The sequence below is a fragment of the Anarhichas minor genome, unplaced genomic scaffold (genome assembly GCF_050575085.1).
Source record: "Anarhichas minor isolate MPS153535 unplaced genomic scaffold, ASM5057508v1 ptg000052l, whole genome shotgun sequence".
In the NCBI taxonomy this organism is placed as follows: Eukaryota; Metazoa; Chordata; class Actinopteri; order Perciformes; family Anarhichadidae; genus Anarhichas; species Anarhichas minor.
In genome coordinates this window covers 1,255,582-1,269,159 of record NW_027466498.1, presented here as the reverse complement: position 1 = coordinate 1,269,159, position 13,578 = coordinate 1,255,582, and the positions used below count along the sequence as shown (strand labels likewise).

The window sequence follows — 13,578 nt, the reverse complement described above, 5'->3', positions numbered from 1 at the left end:
ACATCAATATATCCCTCCATAGAAGTGGAGAAAGGAAAGTAGTGTCAAACTTCTTTTTAACCTAATTCTGCTGCTGTCAATTTTATGCACCGTCTTAATGATTTAATCTATTTTTCATATTTACACTTTTTATAATGCATAATTACGAGCATATAATGTTATTTTGTCAGTTGGAAGTGTTTGCATTATCCTTTGTGGTACAGCCCTGTACAAAATATATGTCTCTTCTCATCACTGTCCCATTAATACTGTTTCTGTATTTATTTACTATATACTGGATAATGGTCACTACCAATCTTGATGCACATGCCAGTCACGCATTGGTGCTTCGGTGTTGGTCACAAGCATCACATCTAACAGATCCCTTGCCTGTATTTACTATTCTTGTGTTTCTGCCATCACCGATACAAACTAGATGATTCCCATCCAACAATTCTTCCACTACCTGGAACTACCATGTGTTGTATCACTCCCCACATCAGTTATTATACAGTCTCAACACCACCCAATGGTCTAACCCTCCTTTGTCTTTAATTACTTGAATCTCCAAAAGTGTGAGTTTTTGGACTGTGACACTTTTTTTGTCATTACTGACTAACTTTCAGTTTTAATTTGAATATGATTGCATCTACATCAGATACATCACGGAGGGACTCTAACTATTGTAATGTGTCATCTAACTCCCAATGTTAGGAAAGCAAAGAACCGGACAGTACAACGTACACCGATTGAAATAAAGACAGGCTGAACTCCAAAGGACACCCTGTGATGTGATTATTTGTATGGATGCCCTTCTCCTCCTTTGTTTATAGACGTGATCACTGGGGCTATGAGCCGCTGTTTTGCATCGATTGCACGATTACGTCACTGCGTCAGCGCTCGTGAAGTGTGTGCGTCGGGACGGTGTCGGGTCGACGAGTAACAGGAGATGAAGGAGAAAGATGGAGATGGAGCAGCGGGTTTAGAATCGTGTCGGTAAATTGGTGATAGGACACTTCTACGTAGTCTCACTCTGAAGCGAGTGTTGTATGAGGACGCGCGGAGGACGTGCTTTCATCGCAGTGAGGTAGCGCGTGCAGGGAGAGTCGGGGAGGGTTTTTTTGGAGAGGGAAAACAACATGGCTGCGGTGGAGCTCGAATGGATCCCAGAAACACTGTACAACACCGCTATCTCGGCTGTGGTGGACAACTACAGCCGATCGAGAAGGGACATCCGCTCGCTCCCAGAAAATATACAGTTTGATGTCTATTATAAGGTAAGACTCAGCGGTCGAGATGCTCGGGTGTATCTGACAGCCACCACACTGTAGGAGTTTGTGTCATCAGCTGCTAACTGCTAACGCTAGCTACATTACGAGAACGTTAAGCTAGCTCTCGAAGACGAGAAACAGGTTTTTGTAGGTCTGGCTGACTAACCGTCAGCGTCCATCCTCCTAAAACACAACATAGCGAGCTAGTATATCTGTATAAGGTCAATGAACGGCTGTTGACAGTGAAGCCATGGACATCATGGACGGCATCGATCGTGTAACTGTTAGCCGATCACACCAATGACCGTGTGACTGTGATCGTTACATGAACTGTTGTCATGTAACGTTAAACGAACAGCGTTTAGTGAGCTTTCTCTTCCTGATCGGCTTTGACACACTTTATTAGAAGGAGCCTTTCTCAGACATACTTGTTACAACACATCATAGTTTATTAGAGCAGTTGGATGTCAATTTGCCATAACAGCAGCAATATACTGTAACTTTGAAAGCATTGGTATTTGTTCTCTACATTTCATTAAATGCCACATTGAAAGAAAATGTCAAAACAGTGCTGCTTTTGAGCTATAATCAGGACTAGACATAGAAATACTGAGATCATAACGTTTGGTCTTCAGATATGGAAGATATAACTATACCTGCTTATACTTTCCTATTATGCTCATTTATGATGTATGCTGGCCACTGGACATAGATAGACAAACCTCCCGAACCAGACACCAGAATACACCATTTATTCCTGGGACATCCAAGTGACAGCAAACTGTGTTTCTAACTGATCCCATTGGTCCTGTACTGTGATAATACTGTTCACCAATGTTAGATTTAGGTAGCAACAGCAGAACCACATGAAGATCTTTTCCAACACTAGATTGAATCAGCTGTTGTAGCTCTCAGACAGCATCAGGTCTCCACGCTGTTAAAACAGCACTGTCAGCAAAGCTTCTTCAGATACGGTCAAGTTACTGCGAATAAAGGCTCCACAAACTACACATAGTAAACAGTAAAAATACAGATCAGCTTTCACAGTCGAAATTAATTATATTACTATAATATACAATATATTGTTAATAAATGTTGATTAAACCACGGGGAAACAGACATATTGTCTTTTAATACATTAAATCATGGACCTTCCAGGTTAGTCTCTGCACATTTTGGGCTTTTTTTTGTTCCTAAATGAGACAACCCAGTCTATCTACAGTCATTTTCCATTTAAATATTATATTTGAATTACAGTAGAAAAGACAAAGACAAAATTTCCATTTCATAACATAAAATAACCCAATTTGCCACAATGTGGTTTCACCTGAAGTTGTCTGTTTCACCTCTTCGTGTGATGTTTCAGCATCTTGGCATTTTTACACACAAACTGGTTTTACAACATTAAAAAAAATAATTGGGGTTCGGGAACTTGGAACCTTGAGATTACCAGATAACTACAGCCCCAACAAAACAATTAACGGTACAACGGAAGGATGTGTAGAAGATCAAATGAATCGGTGTGACACGGACAGTTCCACCGCTGCCTACTTCAGACCGCTACATCTGACCGAGGCTCGTCTCACTCAGCAGCTCTTCTTCAGAACAGGAAGAATAAGACTCCTTAAGATGAAGTTGGATGAAACGGGATGTGTGCAGATATTTGTACCAGTGTCGCTACTGCAGCTGTCCTGTCTTCATTAGAGAGCGGCTCGATCCACAGCTGCAACCAACTGAGCCCAACCTTTAGCCCAACAATGATCAATAATGTTACTGTGCAGTAGTTTAGTACACAATACACTAAACTGTAAGTCACTATATTCAACGGAAAACACCCGTTACTCAGTAAAAAAGGAGAGAATCGATGCCGTGGTGGTGAGGACAACACCTCCCATGATCCCATGCTGCTTTACAGAAAGGAATCTGTGAAATCATACAGTACTTTCTGTAAAATCATGTTTTAGTTCTCTTTCTACCGTAAGTTTTCCAAGTAAATTCCTTTTTTTTTTGTCTGTACAAATACTATAAATTACCCTTTAAAAACATGAACAACACGACATGCTAAATGACCTGCAGCTTTAAGGGAAAACACTTTAAGTTGTGACTGACTACTGATTTCTGTTATTTTACATGCATTATCACGAACAGTATAAATATGTGAAATATTACCGTACACTATATTAAACAAATCATTTAGTCTCCAATACGAATATATATTATATTGCCATTACAACATAATATAAATGTAATCTTAAACTACGGTTAATTACCTGTAATTCAAGTCAAGAGGTCACTCATTTCCAGCTTTTGGAGATATTTATTTGGAATTAGCTGCTTGTGAGTAACTGAGATTCGGTGTGAGTTCTGCTTGGAAACTTTTATCCGGACGCAGCAAGCGACACGTGCTGAGGTCAGCGCAACAAGCGAGCTGTGGTGCGTGAGAAACGGCGAGCGCAAATGAAACGGTGGAGCTGGTTCCTGGTCAGCTAGCAGCAACAGAGAGAGAGTTGTGTAAAGGATGAGAACTATGAGTTGGCGCTGCTCCACCCTCGTAGGATATGAGAAAAGAAACGTTGATCACTGGAACACAACTCGGTATCCACGCTGCTTTCAACAGGATGAATCAATTCCAGAAGTATTTGTCATTTACATTAGTTTACACTAATAGGAATGCCCTTTCCCTTCACAGCGAAACAGATGCGTATCAGTTTTACAGGGATCGCCTCTTTGTCACCTTTTTCAGTTTTAGATAAGACATTCTGTACGTCTCCACCGAGACACACTTTACATGTTACTAATCTGTCCATTAATTCCAGACTCAGCATTGTGCTCCTAATGGAAGAGTTGACATGTGTATTATTGTCAGAGCCTCACCTTCTCCCTCATCTCTGTGTCTCAGCTGTACCAGCAGGGCCGGCTCTGCCAGCTGGGGGGGGAGTTCTGTGAGCTGGAGGTGTTTGCTAAAGTACTGCGGGCTTCAGACAAAAGGTAAGGATGTAAGGGAACCATTCACCCATCAGTCGTCCTACAGGGTGCTTTTGGAGACTGGTCCCTCACACAGATAGTTAACAGCAGTCTGTGCTGAAAGCTACATTCACTAAACAGAGGGTCCGGTTTGATATCGCTCCCTCATGTATGGACCTTACCAAATGTATCCTGTAGTAGTCATAAGTCAGAAAAATCTAAATCAAACTTCAATCAAAGGGCCACTGATGCATCATGGGTATGTGGTATATAGGATTTTATGCTTTTCATGGTCTTATATGATGTTAAGCTGAATATCTTTGAGTTTTGGAGTGTTATTTGGACAATTCAAGATATTTGAAGATGTCTTCGTGGACCCTGAGAACTTGTAATGTTTCACTATATTCTGAAAATCAGCACATTACCTGATAATCATGAAAACATGTTTTAGTTGCATCCCTAGTACGCTTATCTTAGCGAGCATTATTTTCTTTTGGAAGAATAAATTCCATGACATTGATGGTCCAGAAGTGGACTTTTGCCCAGGTGGGCAGTCTAATGAGGCTCTGTTCGGCCCGGTCCATCACTCCTTTGACCTGCTTTGAACGAGCTGTTTTTGTCTGTGACTGTGCGTTGCGTGCCCTCTCCTCCTGCTGGGACCTGTTGAGTTAGTTCCATCAGGGTTTGTGAAAGTATAGAAATGTAACACTGGTATAAGAGCGTGGTAACTCTTCAGGTTAAGGTGTTTTACAGTGTTATCTGTGCTGTGATGGGCTGAATGAGAACACAAAGGCAGTAGTCATCAGCATTGTTCTTCACTGATTAGCCTGATGTTTGTGATGTTTGTTCAGACTGCTGGTTTGTTCTTTTATCGGTGAAGGCTTAAATGTAACAAGCCACCTATTAGTCATTACCTCATGGTTGTGCCTTCCACTGACCCGGTCCGTTCTTTGGTCTTCTCCCCTGCAGACACCTCCTGCACCACTGCTTCCAGGCGCTGATGGACCACGGTGTGAAAGTAGCCTCAGTTCTGGCAAACTCCTTCAGCCGCCGCTGCTCCTACATCGCAGAGTCTGACGCCCACGTCAAAGAGAAGGCCATCCAGTTTGGCTTTGTGCTGGGTAAATGGGGGGGGGGGGGGTGTCTCTGACAGTGGTGGTCATTAGATATGCACCGTCGTGCTGTGAGCGGTGACCGGCCGATCAGTGTTATATATCTCAATTTTTACTGGTCAAATGTATGTGATGGGTTTACGTTGCTCACACACACACACACACACACACACACACACAGCATGCACCGGTAGCACGGAGGGAAACACTTTGTTTGCACATACCACCAGAGTTTACTTGTGTTGTTAAATAAATGTGTTGCACCGGTTGTCTTCTGGGAAAGTAAAACAGAGGTCATGTGACTGTGCGCTTTTGGAGAAAATAATTGTCAATGTTTTATTATTAACATAACATTTAATTTAAATTTTTCAGAAGAGAAAAGTTATAAAAATGTTTGTGTATAGTTCTTAGAAAGAAAGAAAATAAAAATAATATCAGAAGTGGGAATTGGCCAAGAACACTGCATCCGTGCGTGTCTGGAAGCCCTTCATTCCTCCCACTGATGCTGCCGTAGGGCTAGCGCTGCTGAAGAACCCATCAGGGATCACACATGAGCTCAATCATCTCCAGCAGTCGATAGGAACTTTGATTACTTCAGATATACTGTAGTTAAATGTTCCACATTTATGCAGACGAAGCACTATAAAGTAAAACAGACTTGACATTACATATAAAACGGTGCCTCCACATATAATTGCTAATGATATTAAAGATATGCACTAGCCCTGTGGGTTTATCCAATCAAGCTTCTCCAGGTTAACCATGTCCTCATTGTGTTCCCAAAGCCAGCACAGCTTCTAGAGAGGATATCTGATCTTTGATGTTATGGAATATGTCACCATATTCTATAACATCTTGGTTGGACGATTGTTGAGCAGTACCTTTGCTGGCTAGCAACCCATGGCCCTCACTGCCTTTGAAAAATGAGACGTATGAGAGGCAGTAGGACATCTGTTAGCGCTGTCTTCTCGTCTAAATGATCCACTTGATGTGTGTTTGGTGACCGAGCTCTACACATGACTTTCTTTCTCTTCCACAAGTAGCTGTGAGAGAAGATACCGTAGGATGTGTTAGTCCCCACATAGTTTGCACTGCAAGATTTCATTTAGTTGAATACAGAGCATATGTTTTAATCACCAGTTACCACAGTTGATACTGAACCTATCTCCCCACTGATTGGGAGACGGTGGGACTAACCTGGTGCCTCTTGATTGTAGGCGGCTTCCTGTCGGATGCAGGCTGGTATGGAGATGCAGAGAAAGTGTTTCTGTCGTGCCTGCAGCTGTGCACGCTCCACAGTGAGGTCCTCCACTGCTACCGGGCTGTGGAATGCTGCGTCAGGTCAGTCTCAAACGCTCTGGACACTTCGTATGTGGTTGAATCTACCAAGAATTCTCCAGCCCCAGACTAGGCAGGTCAGCTTCTGTTAATTAAGCTTTACCAAAAACCTGTAAATAGCAGGTTCCTTCACTTCAGCAATCTCTCCTCCATGTTTGTCCGATTTAGTGGTGCAACGCCGACCACTGTAGCTGCTGTGTGTTTGTGTTTTAATATGGTATCCGTCCCATGTCATTATCGCACCCATTCAGTAATGCAGAAGTAATATGAAGAATGATCTGACTCTCACACACATGGACACCTGGTATGTAGGAGGGTCACATATGATGAGCTCGATAAATTGCTATTTTAGGTCAGATCAGACTTGTATTGAGGTTGTTAAGGCTGCAATGAATAGAAAGATTTCACCGGGTTAACCTGATCTGCCATGCTCATATTCGAAATGGTGGCATCAAGAAGCGGGGGGGGGGGGGGGTCTGTATGAGCGCAAATCAATGTAAATATGATTTGGGGGTGGGTTGTAGATCTCATTTGTTGACATTGCAACTCAAACATGGTAAATATTGTACTTTTTACTCTACTACTATTCTCTGACAGCTTTTGTTCACTTTTCAGACTGTACAGACAAAGCGTGTTAATATTGTTTGCAGTACAGAAGTAAGTCCACATTGTTTCTCTTTTTAAAATAAACTGGAGTCAAGTTGCTGAAATTGATTTCCTAACTATTTTAGTTCATTAGCTACAGGTCTGTTAGAATTATTCAGATTCAAATCATGATATGAAAATTCCCTATCGTGACATCCCTACTTGTGTGTGTGTGTGTGTGTGTGTGTGGCTCCTTTTAGAATGTTTGACTTCATGTCGACATCCAGTGACGTGAGTTTCTCTCCGCTGTGTGCACAGGCTGCTTCATGTCCGCAATGGCAACTGTAAGTACCACCTGGGGGAGGAGACCTTCAAGCTCGCTCAGTCTTACATGGACAAGCTAGCCAAACACGGCCACCTGGCCAACAAGGCGGCGCTGTACGGCGAGCTTTGTGCCTTGCTCTTCGCCAAAAGCCACTACGACGAGGTAAACACGTCTGACCATTGTACACTATAAGGGCAAGTGCTTCTAATTGAAATGATTTGAATGATGGCGTGTGAGTGGTTTACAGCATCACAGAGTTGTTCCACTCCAGATGTCTTTTACCTGCATTTTCCAGGCATACCGGTGGTGTATAGAGGCTATGAAGGAAATTAGTCCGGGGCTGCCTGTCAAAGTAGTGGTTGATGTCCTCCGGCAAGCCTCCAAGGTTAACTATGTTCTTCTATATTACAAGATAATATGGAGTTGTTATTGGGATGTGTCTGCAGGACAGCAGCGTTGTAAAGAAATGTGTCGTCTTTCCGCTGCAGGCCTGCGTGGTCAAGAGAGAGTTCAGGAAAGCAGAGCAGCTGATCAAACATGCCGTGTTTCTAGCGAGGTAACCCGCTGTGTCTCATAGAGACTCTACATTGTTCTTATTCTCTTTCTGATCATGAGTTCTGATTTACTGTTTTGTGTCTGGCAGAGAACATTTTGGACACAAGCATCCGAAGTACTCCGATACGCTGCTAGATTATGGATTTTACTTATTAAATGTAGACAACATATGCCAATCAGTTGCTATTTACCAGGTAAGTCGTAAGGCTCCTAGTCAACTTATATTTCTTTGTTTTAGTGTTAAATTCAAAGTTCTTTCTTTCTGTACAAATTGCAGACAGCGCTGGACATCCGACAGTCTGTGTTCGGGGGGAAGAACATCCACGTTGCCACCGCCCATGAAGACCTGGCCTACTCCTCATATGTGCACCAGTATAGCTCTGGGAAATTTGACAACGCTCTGTGAGTACAATGAATCTCACTAACTGAACTGTTTGTACACCAGCTAATTCCATAATACATGAGCTCCCTTGTAGATGTAGCACAAGACCATGAGTCACACTGTGCCCTTCTGTTCTGCTAGGAGTTATGTTATGTGGCTGCATGCTCTGGACATGTGCCATTTCATATATTAAAAAGCAATATCTGTATTTTAGACAGTGATCGATGATGGCAATCGTGTTTCTTTGTATGTTTGAATGATTCACTGACACACTCCCTGATTGAAAGTTGACCTCTCTAACCCTGATGTGAGCTTCAAAACAGCTTGCCTCATGGGAAACGCTTGACTTTCTTGGAAGTGTTTATCCTGAGTAGAATACAGTTCCCAGTCAAGTCTTAAGTTTCATGAAATGTTTGGATCAGCTGCTGTTTGTCCCTCAGATTCCATGCGGAACGTGCCATAGACATCATAACTCATATTCTGCCTGAGGACCATCTGCTGCTGGCCTCCTCCAAGAGAGTCAAAGGTGAGGCGAGTTTCCTGGAGGTTCTGGGCTTCTGCCCACTGTGTGGAGGGTACAGGGGGGATGTCAGGCAGGCATCTGTCTTAAAGCGAGGATAATGGAATGTCCCTGAGGAAAGTTCATGAGGGCTCTCCACCGATTATAATATTTCATCGCGATTAATCGCATGATTGTCCACAGTTCAGCACACATTAGTTGCAATTCATCTGTTCAAAATGTACCTTTTTAAATGAAGATTTGTCACGGATTTAACATTCTTATTAACATGGGAGTGGACAAATATTCTTCCTTTATGCAAAATGTATTTATTATTGGAAATTAATTAAAACATGTAATGTTCAGAAACCCTCAGATACTACACTGAGCATAAAAATATATACTCGTATCATAAGGTCACAAACTGAAGCCCAACAGGCAACAACAGCTCCGTGTACTTTGTTTAATGTAGGGCTTTACTAAATGTCTTTTTTCACATTATGAGCCTCTATTGATGTATTAAAATGAACCTTTGAATGTCTGCGTCCTATTTTATGATTTCATCTCCCTAAAACAAATGGGGAAAATATGATTTTGTGCCGCTGTGGTTGTATAAATGTGATTCATGGTGCTGTTAGATTGCTGATAGACCCCTCTGTGAGTACCGGGTCAGCAAAATGCTGATGTCGGTGCATGCGACCGAAGTTCCCCCTGCTGGTAACAATAATGCTAATGTCAGGTAGCCTCACTGATTGCTGAGTCGAGTACAATAGTCTACCGCTGTAGTCTCTCCTAACTCCCCCGCTACCTTTGCTTTATGGTCTTTACATAAGTTGTGTATATTCAGGGCTGGATCGCGAAGGCAGTTCATATGTGCAGTCCAAATAATTGAATGCAGACCTGCGCTAAGGCCTCCGATATTTGTGGTGTTTTAACTCTTTAAACATGATCTTTTATATTGTGTGTGCGTACACTGTTTGAGAAGGTAACAGTGAAGTGATGGTTAACAAAAGAATGACATAGGGCTGTGGCTCCGCTGTTCAGTCCTGGGGAGAAGTCTAATGTGTGCTTGGTGTGTTTCCCTCAGCTCTTATTCTGGAGGAAATCGCCATCGACTGTCACAATAAGGAGACAGAGGAGCGCCTTCTTCAAGAGGCTCATGACCTTCACCTCTCCTCACTGCAGCTGGCAAAGAAGGCCTTCGGAGAGTTCAACGTCCAGACTGCCAAGCACTACGGCAACCTAGGACGACTCTACCAGTCCATGAGGAAGTTCAAGGTGGATGGACATTATGATGTTGTGTGTGTGTGTCCTATTCAATTCTCGCATTCTTTTTCACTGAAATAATTAGGCATTAAAGAGTAACTCAACCCATAACCCCCTACACCACTTTCTTCAGCTGACAACCAATGCGTTTGTGTATGTAGTAGTGTTGTTGATGGATTCAGGTCCAAATCTTGACATTTTAGTGCAAAGTGTTAGAATTCTACATATTGTGTTAAAATGTGCATAGAAACTGCCCTCTAGTGGTTAAACCCAGATGTTGCATTTTCATTTTGCTCTGGGCTGATTTGGAGCCACAATTTTCTTATGTGTCCATCTTCAAGAATTGATACAAGCAGTGAGTTTACTCTGAACTCTCTTTATTTAGGAAGTGCTTTCAGACATCTGACAACAATCTATAATATAGAAAGCTGCATCTTTTCAATACTAGTATCTGATTCGTCTTAGAATCAAGTCATTTCAGCACCTCTACTGATAACTGACCTGTGGTTAAAATGTCTGAAGACTACAGTCATGTGCCTGTATGTCCATTGAAATAGAGCTTGCTTGCTGTGATCCTTTCTCCGGTTCATACTGGCCATTAACAGATCTCCCCCCCCCCCCCCCCCCCCCCATGCTCTTTCAGTGGAAGTGATGAGGGACACAATGTGTACAAAGGCATTCTAAAGTTCATCTGAAGATAATTTGAGGCTTCAGCAGTCTAGAAGATATCGACATAATTTGTGTCAAATGCAAAGGGGCCAAAGGTGCATTACAGACATGCATCTGACCCAGCGTCAAGGGACCAGGTCTGCCTGGTGTAGCTGACCAATCATAGCACAGTAGTACCAGCTGATCACAGCATGAGGAAGTGACTTGGCTTTGCATTTTTACCTTGATGTGAGATCCATATCTCTATCTCTGTGTGCTTGTGTAACCAGGAGGCAGAGGAGATGCACATCAAAGCCATCCAGATCAAGGAGCAGCTTCTGGGCCACGAGGACTACGAGGTGGCTCTGTCTGTGGGTCACCTGGCCTCCCTCTACAACTACGACATGAACCAGTACGAGGACGCAGAGAGGCTCTACCTGCGCTCCATCGCTATCGGTCAGACACGGGGTGGGATGGATGGGTCACACATGCTGGCTGTTCTTCAGCTCTTACTTCCTCTCTTTACTGCACAAATGATACCTGAGCTGCTGAATAAGCAGGCTGGTAACGCTTCCTATAAGGTCCTATGAACTGAGCCGGTTAGCCATTCTCCATAGGTCACCATGGTGATTTAGCAAGCCTGCTTCTCGATCCCGCAGAGCCTGGTTTAATCATGGCTGGATAGCTTTGTAACACAGGCCTGTAATCACTCCTGTGTCTCTTGGATTCCAGAAAAACACTTTTTCTTTTCTGCTCCCATGAGCACTCACCCAAACCTACCAGCTGAGTCGGCCTGACTTGATCTGCTGCTCTCTTGATGCTTAATGTCTGCCCATGGCTGAATAGCCCATGGTGGGGCATCCAGTTAGCTACCAGCAGCCTGTTCAGCAGAACATTTCTGGATTAATCACTTGATCTCATAAACATCAGAAAATAGCTTTAAAAAAAAAAAAAAAAAGGTAAAGCAGTAAAGTATCAATTGGCAAGTTAAAATAAGGAGAAGTTTAATATTTCTGCAAAAAATGGACATAAAGTGCAATGTGTAATACATGTGTAATACATGTGTAATACATGCTCCAAACAATAGAGGTCAGCATTTCTCCTCTGCAACTGGAACTACAAACTTGCAGCAGGACAAGACTACGCAGAATTCAACCAAACTGCTGAAGCTCTGAGAGCCGGTTGAAATAACCCTGCTACCTTATCATCTCTGTGTGTGGTGTCTATTGTTTGTTCACTGCGAACTAACCGGGGGCTGTACGCTCTGTGTAGGTTTTAATAGTTTGTTCATTACAGCTAAAGTGGCCTCAAATCATGCTTAACTTTAAGCCTCAATATAATTTAAACGGGTGAGTTGCCACTTGATTGCAACTAATGGATTATCGGAAGATTTGACAATGCATGTTTAGTGGTTTGACCGATCAATGAATCGCTCAAGAATGATGAAACACGGTGTGATGTGTGTTGTGTCCTCACAGGTAAGAAGCTGTTTGGAGAGGGCTACAGTGGGCTGGAGTACGACTACCGAGGCCTCATCAAACTCTACAACTCAGTGGGAAACTATGAGAAGGTGTTTGAATACCACAACGTACTGTCCAACTGGAACCGGCTGAGGGACCGGCAGTTTGCCGTGGCAGATGCCCTGGAGGATGTCAACACTACGCCCCAGCAGACCCAGGAGGTGGTACAAGCGTTCCTATTGGCTCAGAGCCTGGGCCCCACCCGGCCCTGTCTCGGCTGATTTTTATGAGGGAAGAGAGGGAATAAGAGACACGTGGGCTTTAGTCTGGTGAGGACACGTACTAAGCCCCAATGTGATGCTTCAGTTGCACACAGTCAATTAGTAATGCACAGTAAATTCAAGTGTCACCGGCGATTTGTTGGCTTTATAGTCTCTGCAGATGCCAGTACACACACACATACACACACATTTAGCTGTGCAAAAAAACAAAGTAGAGACACCATTATCAAACCTCATGGACATTTCTACACCACCAAGATGCAGCTCCAGACTGGATGCAGCTTCACCCCACAGAGCGGACCGTTTCTCTGAGAGAAAGAGGAACCATGACTGAGCGGGAAAACCCCGCAACCATCCTGTAAGGATGATAAATGATCTCTTCTCTCGCTCGCCTTTTTTCTTTTAATTTTGGAATCGGAGGAGATTTTAATTTTTTTTTGTATTTGAACCAGTGTATCTCTGAATGCCATGAGACACATCGCAGATGGAACCATGTTTCTCCAGGGCTCTCAACACAACAGTGACTGGACCCCAAGCTCATCTGTGAAAGACTTTGAACCCACATCAACTTGGTGGATCAGAGAAAGAAAATGTCAGATATTTTTGACACTTGTACAGTAAAATAATACAGCAGATTGTACACTTGTTTTTTTTGTTTTTTTCCTTTGCAAAGAAATGAAAGTAGACCCTAACAGAACTGCTCGTTGGAGAGAGATTACAAACAGTGGAATGTGTTCATCCAGTGGGTATAACGTTGCACACCGCTCTTGTTTTCACTATATATTTCATCTGGTTTTATCTCGGTTTCCAGCTTAGTACCGACAATAATTAAAATGCCAACAATTTATATGTAAACAAGTATGTTTATGGCGCCCTTTGTATATGCTTTTCTTACTGAGAGAGCCATGAAGTC

At 42.9% G+C, this 13,578-nt stretch overlaps 1 protein-coding gene across 2 annotated transcripts; it reads left to right on the top strand.

Moving 5' to 3' along the window:
- The first annotated feature begins 885 nt into the window (after positions 1-885).
- appbp2 (amyloid beta precursor protein (cytoplasmic tail) binding protein 2) lies at positions 886-13,303 on the top strand. Of its 2 annotated transcripts, XM_076075403.1 has the most exons (14): positions 886-1,256; positions 4,150-4,238; positions 5,184-5,335; positions 6,544-6,667; positions 7,280-7,321; positions 7,568-7,736; positions 7,870-7,959; positions 8,063-8,130; positions 8,218-8,323; positions 8,407-8,531; positions 8,952-9,037; positions 10,098-10,288; positions 11,215-11,380; positions 12,403-13,303. In XM_076075403.1, exons 1-14 carry the CDS (start codon positions 1,119-1,121, stop codon positions 12,663-12,665), a joined length of 1,809 nt encoding a protein of 602 aa, XP_075931518.1. In that variant the 5' UTR covers positions 886-1,118; the 3' UTR covers positions 12,666-13,303. The 2 variants fall into 2 exon arrangements, with proteins under 2 accessions (XP_075931518.1, XP_075931520.1); XM_076075405.1 differs by lacking the exon at positions 7,280-7,321 and having other exon boundaries at positions 887-1,256.
- The last annotated feature ends 275 nt before the right edge of the window (positions 13,304-13,578 follow it).

Coding starts and splice junctions, on each gene's coding strand:
- appbp2 (XM_076075403.1), top strand. CDS start 1,119: ATGGCTGCGGTGGAGCTCGAATGGATCCCAGAAACACTGTACAACACC. Junction 7,322..7,567: donor ATATTGTTTGCAGTACAGAA/GTAAGTCCACAT, acceptor CTGTGTGCACAG/GCTGCTTCATGTCCGCAATG. Junction 9,038..10,097: donor CTCCTCCAAGAGAGTCAAAG/GTGAGGCGAGTT, acceptor TGTTTCCCTCAG/CTCTTATTCTGGAGGAAATC.